This window comes from Stomoxys calcitrans, chromosome 4 (assembly GCF_963082655.1).
Source record: "Stomoxys calcitrans chromosome 4, idStoCalc2.1, whole genome shotgun sequence".
NCBI classification, from domain to species: Eukaryota; Metazoa; Arthropoda; class Insecta; order Diptera; family Muscidae; genus Stomoxys; species Stomoxys calcitrans.
Window position 1 is genome coordinate 41,874,265 of NC_081555.1, and position 14,481 is coordinate 41,888,745.

Consider the following 14,481-nt stretch of genomic DNA (forward strand, 5'->3'; position numbering starts at 1 on the left):
TTTGTTCATAAGAAATAATAGAAATATGTTTCCTGTTGGCATAATTAAAGTGAATTGAACACATACACACAAAAAAAAACCGTGTTAATTCTAGAATAACAACAGCAGTTAGAACTTACAACAAAACTTAAGCTGATCTTAATGTGAATTCAGTACCAGAATACAACCAATGAACAAATCCCTGATTGTTTTTTCTTAATGTGGTGGCTGCCAATTGGCATACCGTTGGTCGTCGGCCAATGTACGTGTTATCAACGCATTCATAAATATTAATTGATTTATTGAACTATTGACTATTGCAATCAGTGGCGGCAGCCGTAACCATAAGCTGCTGCACAGCATCAACAACCGCAAGCCCGTCGATGGAAGACTCCCAGCTATCTGCTAAAACAAGTGCTCGCATGCTAGCAGGCTGCTGCATTCGAAATTTTTCAACACGCATCCGTCCATTGGCTCAGATCATTCATACGAGTGTAAGCCTGACTGTGGCATGATGTCGCCTAGCACATCCATGTCTTAATCAATCGCACGTCTAGCGTTACATTTTGTGTTGATGGGGATGAGGCTGGCGATGATGATGATGGCGATGTTGTCGGAAAAGTAGTACCTTGTTGATGATGTGATGATCATTGAATGCATTTTAAGCATTCAACATGGTATTATCATCTATAGGCAATGGCTTTATTTGAAATATGATTATCGAGTTTGTTTCATTCGACATTTACGTTGTTAATTGTCAATACCAAAGATGTTGGAAAACTAATTCTGCTTATGCCATTTTCTGGTAAGAGCATATTAATTAGGTATTGTGGACGGAAGCCCATCTAGCTACCTATGGCTAGATGGAACTTTTGCAATAACAAAGTGTTCAGAAAGTAAGCAGACTTGATTGCAAAAGTGTGATATATTTAACTTTTCAAAGAAGTAGAGTTACAATGTGGGTTTGGCGTTAAACATTCAAAAATAGTTCAAGAGTTAGTCTGCAAACAGACAAACTTGAACGGTGTGATTAGTGATGATCACTAGTCATTAGGGATTAGCAATTAAAAACGTGGTTAAGTGAAAACTTTGAATTTGTTCTTGTCCGAAAAAAATTTGGGAACTTTTACTCCAAAAACTAATAACATTGCAAAAACTGCCAGGAACTACTCTTTCAGCAACAATAGGGTGACTACTTTGATATCAATTGCTGCCATCCGAAGTTAAAGCTAAGAGAAAAGAGGCTTCGTATTTAAAGAATGTTGATTTGTGCATTAACGGGCGAACACCACTGCATAAGACACCAAATACAATAGAACATTGACTGACACACACTAGAATCGAAAAAAAACTAGTAAAAAAACAAGAAACCAAGATCCCAGATCTGCTTAATGGCAACTCTGGTCCGAGAACCCCTCCCCCCATTTTTATCTAGACCAATCTGAGACATATAGAACACGAATTTCGAAAAGCCTAACATCAGTCACTATGTCAAATTTCGGCGAAATGGGACTATAAATGCGTCTTTTATGGGGCTAAGGTTTTAAAGCGAGAGATCGGTCTTTATGGTAGCTATATCCAAATCTGTACCGATCTGGGCCAAACTAAACAAGTAAAGAGGCGTAAAGTTCGGCCGGACCAAACTTTGGATACCCTCCACCTAGGGTATATAAAAACCACCTCTCGTCATAGTCCCGTGAAAAAATTCATAATTTATGCCCCTACATCAGATATATCGCAATATGGTCCGATTGGACCAAATTCGGACTCTTTCTGGTAGATATATTCAAATATAAACGGATCTGGACCATACTCTGTGTCAAATTACAGCGAAATCGGATTATAAATGCGCTTTTTATGGTGCGAAGACTATAAATCGATAGATCGGTCTATATGGCAGCTATATCAAAATCTGAACCGATCAGGGCCAAATCGAAGAGCGATGTCGAACGGCCTAACAGAACTCACTGTCCCAAATTTCGGCGAAATCGGACAATAGATGCGCCATTTATGGAACCAAAACCTTAAATCGAAAGATCGGTTTATATGACAGCTATATCCAAATCTGGACCCATCTGGCCAAAACTGAAGAAGAATGATAAAGGGCTTAACGTAACTCACTCTACATTTTGGGGAATTCGGACAATAAATGCACCTTTTATGGGCCCAAGAGCTTAAATCGAGAGATCGTTCTTTTTGGGTGCTATACAATATATCCAAATCTGGACCGATCTAGGCCTCCCCCTTACCCCAATTTTCAAAACCACCAGATCTCGCAGATGGGTACACCTATTTAAGCGAAATTTTGTATGGCCCAAAACACGAAATTGATATAAAATTTTGGTGTCAGAACACATGGGGGGACGCCCCTTTACAAAACCGAACGGACATGTTCACCGATTGGGAAAATATGGGTATCAAATAAAATGTATTTAAGAGTAGACTACGAACTTGGCATACAAATTTTACTCTAAATATACGGGGGTCCCCCGCAACCAAAAAAAGCCCTCTACAGGACACTTTCACCGCTAAGGCAATATGGGTTTCAAATAAAAGGTCTTTAAAAGTAGAGTACAAATCTGACATAAAAATGTATTTTTTGGTGTCTAAGGGGCCTCCCCACCCCCCAAAACCCCCCAGCAAGAATTATTTACCAATTGGGACAATATGGGTATCAAATGAAAGGTATTTAAAAGTAGAGTAAGAATGTAATAAAAAAAATTATTCCTTGATGTCTGAGGCGCATCCCCATCACCAAAATCCCCCAGCAGGGCATATTTACCAATTGGGATAATATGGATATCAAATAAAAGGGCTTTGAAAGTAGATTAAGAATCTGATATAAAAATTTCTTCCTTGGGGTCGAGGCGCCTCCCCACACCCAAAACCCCTCAACTGGACATATTTACCGATTGGGACAATGTGGGTTTCAATGGAAGGTATATGAAAGTTTAGTACATATCTGTTATAAGACTTTGGTCCAAGGTGCCTACCCAATATTAAAAATCCCCAAAACGGGCATGAATGTCTAACATCCCAAAATGAGTATCAAATGAAAGTTCTTTGGGAGTTGACTATGAATGTGGCATACACTATTGGCAGAGTATGAGACCGGCCGACCCACTAAAAATCCCTCAATAGGACGTGTAGTTCAATCGATAATTTCAAAAAGGCATTTTATGGTGTACCGAAGCGCACCGGGCCAGCTAGTTTGTCATAAAAATTTAACAGAGAGACGGTGAAGTAAACCTGGCGGTTATACCATCGCGGTATACTCGAGAAGACGTTAGCAAACCTGGAAGGAATGGATGAGGATTTCGATTGGGTACCTTAATCGGCACTTGGGGTCGAGTGCGAGGCATTGCTGCCACCGGCACAGTTTTGGATTGACGCAGCTCTGATATTGCCTACTGGTAGTCCATGCTACGCAGATGAATAAAAGCTAGAGGACAGAGTGGGGCTAGGATCTACATTGAGAGCCCAGGGACTGAGATCTGTTTTTGATTGTCTGACCATAATACGGTCCTGCAGGTAGTGATTGGTCATAATACTAGACATGTACCATCTTTGGGGCGCAGTGTGAAATACAATTAGTGATTTTGTATGTAGACCGGCATTCATGACTTAGATTTTCTTTTTTATACCCTCCACCATAGGATGGGGATATACTAAATTTGTCATTTTGTTTGTAACTCCCCGAAATATTCGTCATGACATTTCAAATCGATCTAGCCATATCCGTCCGTCTGTCTGCTAACTTTCGAAGGAGTAAAGCTAGCCGCTTAAAATTTTGCACAATACTTCTTATTAGTGTTGTTCAGTTGAGATTGTAAATGGACCATATCAGTCATGTTTTGATATAGCTGCCACATAAACCGATCTTGGGTCTTGACTTCTTGAGCCTCTAGAGGGCGCAATTATTATCCGATTAAGCTGAAATTTTGCATGAGATGTTGTGTTACGACTTCCAACAACTGTGCTGAGTATGGTGTAAATCGGTCTATAACCTGATATAGCTGTCATGTAACCGATCTGGGGTCTTGACTTCTTGATCCTCTAGAGGGCGTGTTTCCTATTCGATTTGGCTGACATTTTGCATTAGGTGTTCTGTTACAACTTTTGTTACATCTAAAGCCTCTAGAAGGCGCAATTATTATCCGATTTGGCTGAAATGTTGTACAGCGGCTTCTGCCAAGACCTTGATATACTATCAAATATGGTCTGAATCGGTCTATAGCTTGATACGGCTCCTATATAAACCGATCTTCCGATTTTGCTTTTTGAGTCCCTACAAAGCGAAATTCTTATCCGAATGCAACGAAAAATTACACAATGACTTCTACTATGGTCTCTAATGTTCAATTCTATTATGGTCCGAATCAGACCATAACTTGATATAGCTCCAATAGCATAGCAATTCTTTTCCTTTATTCTTTGTTTACCTAAAAAGGCATACCGGCAAAAGAACTCGACAAATGCGGTCCATGGTGGAGAGTATATAAGATTCGGCCCAGCCAGACTTAACACGTTTTTACTTGTTTGAGGCTACTTTTTAGTATTTAGAGCGTCCAACTATTATATTACTGTCTTAGGTGTATGTCCATAGTGGCTTGAGGCAGATTAAGATCCGCACCCTATTTCCAACTTTACCTATGCGCTGCTTGCTTTGCATTTGAGTTTAGTAGTAGAGCCATTTGGCAAAACTACATCGTTCTCCGCGATGCAGTTTTGCCGATAAGGGATTTTTTCTTAAATTTTTTGACAGGTCAAAAGGGATTTAGATTTCTGCTGAAGTTAGATAGAAAGTTTAATGCCTTCTTGTTACCGCAACCAATGACCCCGACACCCTTCTCATATTTGGGCAATCGAATCACAGTCATATTCACCTTTTTCGCTGGCTCAACCATATTCCACCTCTCAGTCATCTTTCAGTTGATAGCCCTCCGTAAGGATTGCTCCGGTCCAGAATAGCCACTTGTAGTCCTGAAGCTGATAGCTGATCGATTTCTTTTTTGTTTGTCATTAGGCACCTGTAACTTTGCCCGATAGCTGCCGCTTGCTCCAAGGATTGGTATTGTCGTTAGAGTGAGGTGCCTTTTTGGGGGTGTCACTCTTCCGATTACCCTCAGTGACTTCGACTGCAAGATCATGAAAGGTCTTGTATTTTTTTGGGTCTTTTTTAACTCACCCTTTTTTTCTGTCAACTCAGACTTTATAATGTCCCAGCATGGTACTGCCCTTGTGGCTTTCGTCTTATTGAAGAGAGTCCATTATTTTGCATATGGAGGCTGCTCTGACTTTCAATATTCATTTCAAGTGTTGACGGAACTAGTGAATGTTTTGATATAGCTTGCATTTATGCCAACCCTTCGATGGGACTTCTTGACCACCGTCAGTGCGGCTAGATTCTTTCCCGAATTTTGTGGAACTTTTTATGTGAACTTCTTTGAAGACTTTTATGCTAAATATGGTCTCAATTATGTTCATGATCGGTAATTGCTCTTTAGACATTGTAACCCCCATCAACAATGTATCAATGTACCAATTGTGTTAGGTAAGGTTAGGTTAGGTTGGAAAGGAGAGTGCAGATATTAATCGGCTCCATGCCACTATTGACATACACCTAAGCCAGTAATCGGCTTGTTGTGCGCTCTTAAAACTATAAAGAAACCTCTAAAAAGAAATTTTTAAGTTAAGAATTCCATGCTACTTACATAATCCTTATCTGTTTTCAATACCACTCTCCTAAGTTGGTTCATATCTGGTATTGTGTCTTCACCTAAGTGCCGGTATCTGTTAGACGCGAAAGCCGGGCAATGACAAAGGAAATGCTTTAACGTTTCATCATCTTCCCCGCATGCCCTACACATGCCATCACTTGCCTCACCGATTTTACATACGTGAGCTTGTAGTCCTATTTGTCCCGTTATGATACCAATAGCCATACTGACCTCCTTCTTGCTTTCTTTCAGTAATAGCCTCGTCTGCTCATGATTTGGTTCCCTCCATACGATTATCACCGTCCTACCGACCGTTTCACTGTTCCACAATGTTGCATGCGCATTCGTCGCCCATGCCCTTAACTCGGACTGCGACGACCCGAAAGGCTTCGGGTTAACCAAATTTATTGACGGCAGTTCTCTGGCTTTCACCGCCAAATCGTCTGCCCTTTAATTTCCCCTTTCTCCTTTATGACCCGTCATCCAAACTATGCGGATCGTGCCATCCTTAGAGAAGGCGTAGATCTCCTTCTTATACTGCAAGACTGTTCGTGACCTTACCTCTGGTGCTAACGCGAGGACGTCGAGTGTGACCATCTTTACCGACAGTAAAAATGATACAGGGGCAAAAAACAACCAGGACGGTAAGGTCACGAACAGTCTTGCAGTGTAAGAAGGAGATTAACGCCTTCTCCACTTCACACATTCCATGATCGCCCGGATCTCAACCTGCGGGACCGTATTATGGTCTTTTTTTCCTTTAATGGCTATGACAGAATATTTGTTCCACTAGCCGAACGTAGAATAGCGTTCCAAGCGCCTCGATCTTCTGAGCTCATTCTAAAATCTCTGACACCAAGTTTCGAGATGTCTCCCACAACTTGATCTTTCCATCGGGCTTTTGGTCTTCCCGGTTTGCGTGTACCACCGTGTTTGCCTTCAAAAGACTTCTTTGCTGGAGCTTCTTCATCCATTCTGACAACATGACCTAGCCAATGCAGCCGTTGTATTTTGATGCGTGAAACTATGCTATCGTCGTCATACAGCTCGTGGTTCATACGTCGCATATCGTATTATGGTCAGATGGTCTAAAACAAATCGCAGTCCCTGGGTTCTCAATGTAGACCCCCAGGCCCACACTGTCCTCTAGCTTTGAATCATCCATGTAACATGATCTTCCTGATGGCAATACTAGGGTTCCGTCAATCCAAGACTGTTTCTCTGGCAGCAGTGTCTCGCACTCAACTTCAAGGTTAATCTCAGGTATCCGATCGGTAACCTCTTCCCTTCCTTTCAGGTTTCCTATCGTCGCCTCGATTATACCGCGGTGATATGAGCTGCTCCCATCCTCAATCCATTCTCACACCGCCTTAAGTCTCATAGCTGCAGTGGCTGCCTCACACTTAATCTGTAACCAATTGTGGTAACTTTCGTCTACAATGTTCCTTAAAAAAATCCAATTTGCGCAAATTTGTAATACTTTTTTGAGCGTATATCAACTCATTTAGAGTGTTTAAGATGTGAAACATTGACAAAGTTGGGCATGTGGTGTAAAGATTCGGATCATTTTGAAATCATAACCCCAAATAATCTCTTGTCACCATAAGATAGTGACCCATATTGTCTAGGGACTTCATCTACATTTCTTTCTTGCACCAAATCGATAATATTTATGGGTTATATAGAAAAAATTAAAATGTGGTCTCTTTTCAGAATGTTTACCAATCAACATAAACATTTTTTCTTTTTTTATTTATATTCAATTTGTTTACTTTGGAGAGAGATAAGCCGTAGCAGCCATAATAGACTGGGACTCAACAATATGAAAAAAAAGGCCAGCGGCTTAAGGTCAGTAGGTTTATTGCCTGGGCTCTAGAAAAATCCCATGCCATGAATGCAGTTGAGGTAGGCCCTGGCTTTTGTTCCAGAGTGACTGAAGCGATAACTGTGAGCCTAAGAAAATTTATGGAATTTATGATTTTTTAATTACTTTCGTAAAACAAAAAACACAAATGTCAGAGGTCAATACAAGTACTGTACAAAGGCACTTCATAAAATACTAAATCCACAGAGCTTAGCAATAACTTTTCATTTTCCTTTAGATTTAGATGATGGCAGTTGCTTTGGGAAGAAACAAATTAATTTTGTGATTTAAAATTGTGATAAAATCGTAAACGTTTATTAAATAAACAAAAAAAGAAAAAAAGAAGAAAATAAAGAAAAAAAAAACAGAACTGAAGCCATAAATAACTGCAGCAAGCATATGTCCAATGAAATTTGAAAGTAAATCTTTGGAAAACGAAATCAATTAAAACCAAACAAGTGTAAATAATCAAATGTGAATGTTTTCCAGTGGCGGCTAAGTGAAATTTCATTAACGAACAAGAGCTTCCACAGCAACAACAACGTGGTTTGCATAGGAAAACATCAATGAATGGTGATAGCCAACCAAACATTGAGTCAGCCAGTCAACAAAGGCCACATTTCAAGCCAATGAATAGATGACAAAAGAAAAATGATTTGAATTTGCCATACTCCGCATTCATAAGCTGAGCTATTTTTCCAACACACACATTAATTCCGTCAAGTGAAAAGTATGATACAAACATCATACCCGTACATACTCTTGCTGGAGTATAAGTAACAACGTTGATTAACAAGCCATAACTTTGGATTTTTTTCTATGCTGCAAGTTTCCACTGAAATTCAATCATTTTTATGGATTAACTCGTATTAAAAGTGACAGTAGCCGGAAAACGCTCTGTGCAACCCTCCCAAAGGCGCTGAGATAACGAAGTGAAGGGGTTTTGCAAAGGAGTCTCATATCAACTCAATCCTCATGTTGGTATCCCATCCGTACAACTGTACAGTGGCCAAATTAAATGTCAACAACATATCAGCATCAACAGCACCAGCACCAACTTCAACATCATCCTTTAGCAGTTTTGGCGACTAAGCTGCAGCATTAGAAGCTGAAAACAAGTGAAAATTATAATTAATTTTTTGAAAGTGATATTAAACCCGAAAAGAATTTACCACCATTTGAATTTTATACAACGTTTGCAACATGGTGAATGCTGTTATGGATGCAATTGCGGTAAGTTTATTATTTAAATTGGTTTGTAGTAGTATTCCAACAAAAAAACTTAGTAAGCGAATTTCATTTTGAGTAGCATTACCATTCAAAGGCAAATCATTACTTTACTTACTTTAGTTGGCTATGACAGAATATTTGTTCCACTAGCCGAACCAAGCGCCTCGATCTTCTGCGCTCATTCTAAAATCTCTGACACCAAGTTTCTAGGTGTCTCCCACAACTTGATCTTTCCCTCGGGCTTTTGGTCTTCCCGGTTTGCGTGTACCACCGTGTTTGCATTCAAAAGACTTCTTTGCTGGAGCTTCGTCAACCATTCTGACAACATGACCTAGCCAACGCAGCCGTTGTATTTTGATGCGTGTAACTATGCTATTGTCGTCATACAGCTCGTGATTCATACGTCGCCTATATTCTCCATCAACGCAAACTGATCCTATTTACGAAGAATCTTTCTCTCAAATACTCCAAGCACTGCCAAATATTTTACGAAGAATCTTTCTCTCAGATACTCCAAGCACTGCCTAATCTGCTTTCACAAGTACCCATGATTCAGTCTCAAAGTTGTGGTTCCCAACTTACTCCACTTTCTTTATCTGCTCGTTTGTGCAAGATTTTTCGGGAGTTGAAACCATCCATTTCGTCTTATCACCATTTACTGCCAGACCCATTTTCGATTCTTTTAAAGGCTGCAGTTACTACTGCCGGTGACCGACCTATGATATCGATGTCGTCGGCATAGGCGAGTAGCATATGCACTCTTGTGATTAGTGTGCCATATCTATTCACATCTGCATCTCGTATAATCTTCTCCAGCAGTATAATAAAGAGATCACACGATAGGCTGTCTCCTTGTCTGAAATCTCGTTTGGTATTACATGGTTCGGAGAGATTCTTTCCTATTCTTACTGAGGAACGCGTATCAGCAAGTGTCATCCTGCAGAGTCTTATTATTTTTGCAGGGATACCAAACTCAGACATGGCTTGAAATACCTTTGAACGTAAAGGAGTATCGAAGGCGGCTTTGTAGTCAATAAAGAGATGGAAGGCGTTGATTTGTCCCTCTCGGGTCTTTTCTAGGATTTGGTGCAGTGTGAATATCTGGTCCAGGGTGGATTTACCAGGTCTAAAGCCGCGTTGATAGGGCCCAATTATCTCATTGTCTTTAGGTTGTAATCTTTCACACAGCACGCTCGAGAGTATCTTGTATGCGATGAGAAGGAGACTTATTCCTCTGTAGTTGGCACATTCCGTCTTGTCTCCTTTCTTGTGTACGGGACATAGTATGCTGAGGTTCCAGTCATCGGGTATGCGTTCTTCTAGCCAGATTGCGCAGATAAGCTGATGCATACGCCTTATCAGCGTGTCGCCTCCGGTCTTAAATAGTTCAGCGGGTAACCCGTCGACCCGACTTGTTGTTCTTTAGTCGGGTCACTGCTTCTTGGACCTCATTCTGACTAGGAGGTAAACATTCTATACCATCATCAGGGATTGGTTCTGCGGTATCCTCTTCGCCGCCAACATCGGACACTAGCATTTGGGTAAAATGTTCTTTCCATATCCTCAGCATGTTATCTGTGTCAGTTATCAGATTTCTTTCTTTGTCTCTGCAGGACATCCGTTTGATGTTTAATTCTTTGGTAGAATTTCCGGACTTCATTCTGACTCCTGTACATCTCAATTCGCTCATGCTCACGTCTTTCCATTTCCTTTTCTTTCTGCGGAATAGACGTTTCTCCTCTCTCCTTTTCTCCTGATACCTCTCCTTCATCTGGCGCGTTGCTACTGATTGCAGGACTGCTCTATATTCCGCATTCTTGGCTTCAGTTTCATCTCGACACTCTTGGTCGTACCATATTCGTCACCGTTGGTGTTGGAGTGACGCCATTCCCAGTCCATCGCACTTACTCTAAGGCGGTAATATCGGCCTTGTACTTCTCTAATACATCCGCCAGCGTGTATACTGCACCTTCTCTATAAAGAGTGCGAACATTCCAGTTGCAAATCATGGTTCTCTTTTCGTTTGCGTGGGTCGTCAACATTGGGGGGTCCTTTTTTACTATTCCTTTGTTTCTCATAGTAGTTCTCAGTTTTCCGTGGGCGGGTTACTGGCCCAGCGCCCCAACCGCATGGGTTTTGTGGGCTCGTTGTGGCGAGCCGCTTGCTCTAAGATCCGACGCTCGCCGCCAGCAGCCCCTAACCTGGGAGCAGACGCTGATGTTGACCATTGGTTATTTGAAGGCGCCAATAACTCGCCTTGTCGTCTCGAGTATCATTGGCACTCAGTATTTAATTAAGAGTCAGTGCCACCTGACTCCTCACTGAGACTCTCCTCTCGAAAATCGCTGACTGCCCATGGCCACATTTGCAGCTACTCCACATAAAAACGGAACTTTCCACCATCCGAAACCTGTGGACGCGCCCGGTAGCTATCAGCTAAGCTTCCCGTGATAACGTTGGGCACCACACAAGTCGGAACTCAAAGTTCCAGCCTGTGTGGTGCTCATAGTCGTCCCGTATCGGCCGGGATAGGCAAATCATTACCTTCTGCATTACTTGTGGCTTAAAAATAATGACTTATTCATATTAATACGTCTGGTATTACCAGTTATACAAGAGAACATAAAGAGAAAGAGCAAAAGAATGCATTCGATGAAATTTTCCAATGTTTTGAAGCCACCGGCAAAGGTGCGAATAAGTACTCACTACCTAGGAGATCGCCATATAAAAGTAATTCAAAGCAAATTGTAAGCTTCCTTTAAAAGTAAGAAGTTGCACTTGTTAGGATTTGGTATTCATGATGATATAGTTAAGTAAGGTAAAGTGGCAGCCTGCCATCAGACTCACTTAGACGTTTTCGTTCATTGTGATAACACAGTAACAGAAGAAGGAAATTGCAGTTGAACCATCCAGATCGTCTTAAAAAAACCCAATAACTAGCGAATGTTCACACCCGCTAAATTAGATATGTTGTCAAAGAAATGAGAACCTAAAGTCGAACTCCTTATAACTGCTAGTGCGAATGTTCACATCCGCTAAATCAGACAGGTTCTCAAAGAAATGAGAACCTAAAGTGGAACTCTTTCTGACTGCTAGTGCGGCCCAAACACACAGAAGGTGGTCTACAGGCTCTTCTTATTCGATGTCCTCACAGCTTCCGCTGGCAGCCTTCAGTCTGTCAGCATGTCAGCATGTCATGACGGACACTATAACTGCGACGTCTGTTCTAGCCAATGACAGCAAAGCGGTAGACCTCTTCAAGTCGAGATTAGGCCGCATTGTTTTGGTATAATCACAGCCCCCCCTTTGTGACCATCTATCATTCGTTGTATTTCGGGCCTGGTCCTGAAAACTTAGCATGCATGTCGCTAGAGGCACACCCACAGACTCCAGTTTCCCTGGAATGTGTAGGGTAGCTTCTAGTCTCGCACCCTAATCCACATCGTTTGGGTGCCCGGCCATAACGGAGTAAGGGGAAATGAAAGGGCAGACAATTTGGCGGTTAGTAGATGGATTTTTGAAGCGCCGTCCACCAGACCACTACACCATATAGCATAATAGGTCTGACAACTACTGTATATACCCAATGCATGACACGCGGTCTAAGTCCCCAACTTTTGCCAATGGCTCTCTTGTAGGTAGAACTTCGTACTACTAACAAAATCTTTATTTGTTTTTACCCTTGAACCATCCAGATCGCTTTAAAAAGCCCAATAACTTGCGAATGTTCACATCCGCTAAATCAGACAGGTTCTCAAAGCTGCCATGGGATTCGGGACCTCACTCACTTTCGGGACCACGTTTTTGGGTTTCACACTACACCCTCCGAGCGAATTCATAGACCAATTAAGTTCATGTGGATTCAGATAAAGGCAGTTTTAGTGTTATACAGTTAGTCAAGCGATATACCATTTTCGTAGCATGGCAATTCACTAAAAGCTCTTCAATTGCCGAAAATTAATATTCAAAGGAAAATTTTGTTCCATATGTATAAAGTAAAAGAAGGCGCAGCGGAGCGGGCCGGGAAACCGCAACAAATTTACATAATAATCGCTTAATTCACAATAATCCCCCAATTTATAACTGATTGTGACGAATTGAAATTCCATTGAATAATTGATCTCTTAGCAATTTTCAATAGAAACTTCGTACTTCTTAAGTGTCCCCAAAAATGTCATGTCATCCGGAAATACATGTCTAAATACCCATAAGTATGTCATCAATTATTCGCATAGATTCAACTCAAGTGTCTATGGCCATATTTGCAGTCTTTCATGGTTTCTCCTTCATTTAGGCAGATTTGAATCTGCTACCGCTGTTGTGAATGGCAAATAGAGCCCAGAGGTGCAAAAGTAGAAAAAACAGCCAAAAAAATCGGATATCATTCGGTGTCGTGTTCATGTTTATGTTATTATGTCACTGGCTTCAAAATTTAACGTTAAACGCCTTTATAAAGTACTCGGACGGTAAAATTAGCACAAGGCGTGGGAGCTGGGCAAATACGGCAAACGTGCAATACGGCTGCTGTGGCGAATGCCTCCATCACGGCTGCTGCTAGTGTTGCAGTTGCGAGTTTGTTATAGGGAACACAAGATCTGTGGTTCTACAACAACAGCAGCAGCAGCAGCTGCTGATTGTTGCTAAAATTGTTTCAATCTTTCCTTTTTTGTGTGAGTTGGCAAATTTTATTTTATTAATATGATACATTTTTGGGTGCTATTGTTTTGTTGTTTCTATCTTTGTTTTCTTTTTGTTTATCTGGTATTTGGATAAAAAAAAAAACAAAACAAGACAAATGCTCTTAAAAAATTATTTGCAGAGTAGACCAAACTTCAACCCAGAAGACTAACTACAGAATCTATTGGAAAATCTTCAATAAAGAGTATGATTTTTACATTCAAACGAAATCCAGCATATAGTGGCTCGCCCTTAGGTTACTTTTTGAACTAAGTCTAACTTGAGCTCTCACCTCTTCGATAACATTCCCCATGCATCAAATTTTCAGTGCAACATTTGCTCTTTGCGAAAATTGGTTGATAAGTTATGTAGACCGAAGGCCCTACACCAATGCTAGCAATATCGCTGACATATCAGGATCCTTCCCTTCCGATTTGATGATCAAAGTCTTGCACACAGTATGCCCCGTTCAATTTTCCTTATAGGTAATGCATTTGCTAAAGATCCTAAACAAATTGGTCTCAAAAACGGAGCTGCGGCCCTACCTATTCTACCTCGGTTTGCCGAGTTTCCCCTGCATATTTATATTGGGTTGCCCAAAAAGTAATTGCGGATTTTTCATATAGTCGGCGATGACAAATTTTTTCACAGCTTGTGACTCTGTAATTGCATTCTTTCTTCTGTCAGTTATCAGCTGTTATTTTAGCTTGCTTTAGAAAAAAAGTAAATGTAAAAAAAGTATATTTGATTAAAGTTCATTCTAAGTTTTATTAAAAATGCATTTACTTTCTTTTGAAAAATCCGCAATTACTTTTTGGGCAACCATACAATTTTCAATTTTTTGATTTTATTGTATTTCTCCGACAAACAGACAAGATATCTACAACCATTTTCTTAAAGCTTGAAAATATTTGCCCACCACTTAAATTTTTCTGCGTTTTATTATTTTACACGTATGAGCGAGTCCACCTTTATTACGATTTAGAGCAGCGTGCAGCCTTCCGCAGCTGT

At 40.8% G+C, this 14,481-nt stretch overlaps 1 protein-coding gene across 2 annotated transcripts in view; it reads left to right on the forward strand.

Moving 5' to 3' along the window:
• Positions 1 to 14,481, forward strand: part of LOC106081128 (protein sprint) — an 840,648-nt gene that overhangs the window by 209,855 nt on the left and 616,312 nt on the right. The window contains exon 1 of one of the 2 annotated variants that reach the window (XM_013242876.2): positions 7,934 to 8,796. The exons of the other annotated variant lie outside the window; for it this stretch is intronic. Coding sequence (XP_013098330.2) covers positions 8,767 to 8,796 — 30 coding nt within the window. The 5' untranslated portion in view covers positions 7,934 to 8,766. Of the gene's footprint in view, positions 1 to 7,933; positions 8,797 to 14,481 lie in introns of those variants that run through there. 2 annotated transcript variants of the gene reach the window in all.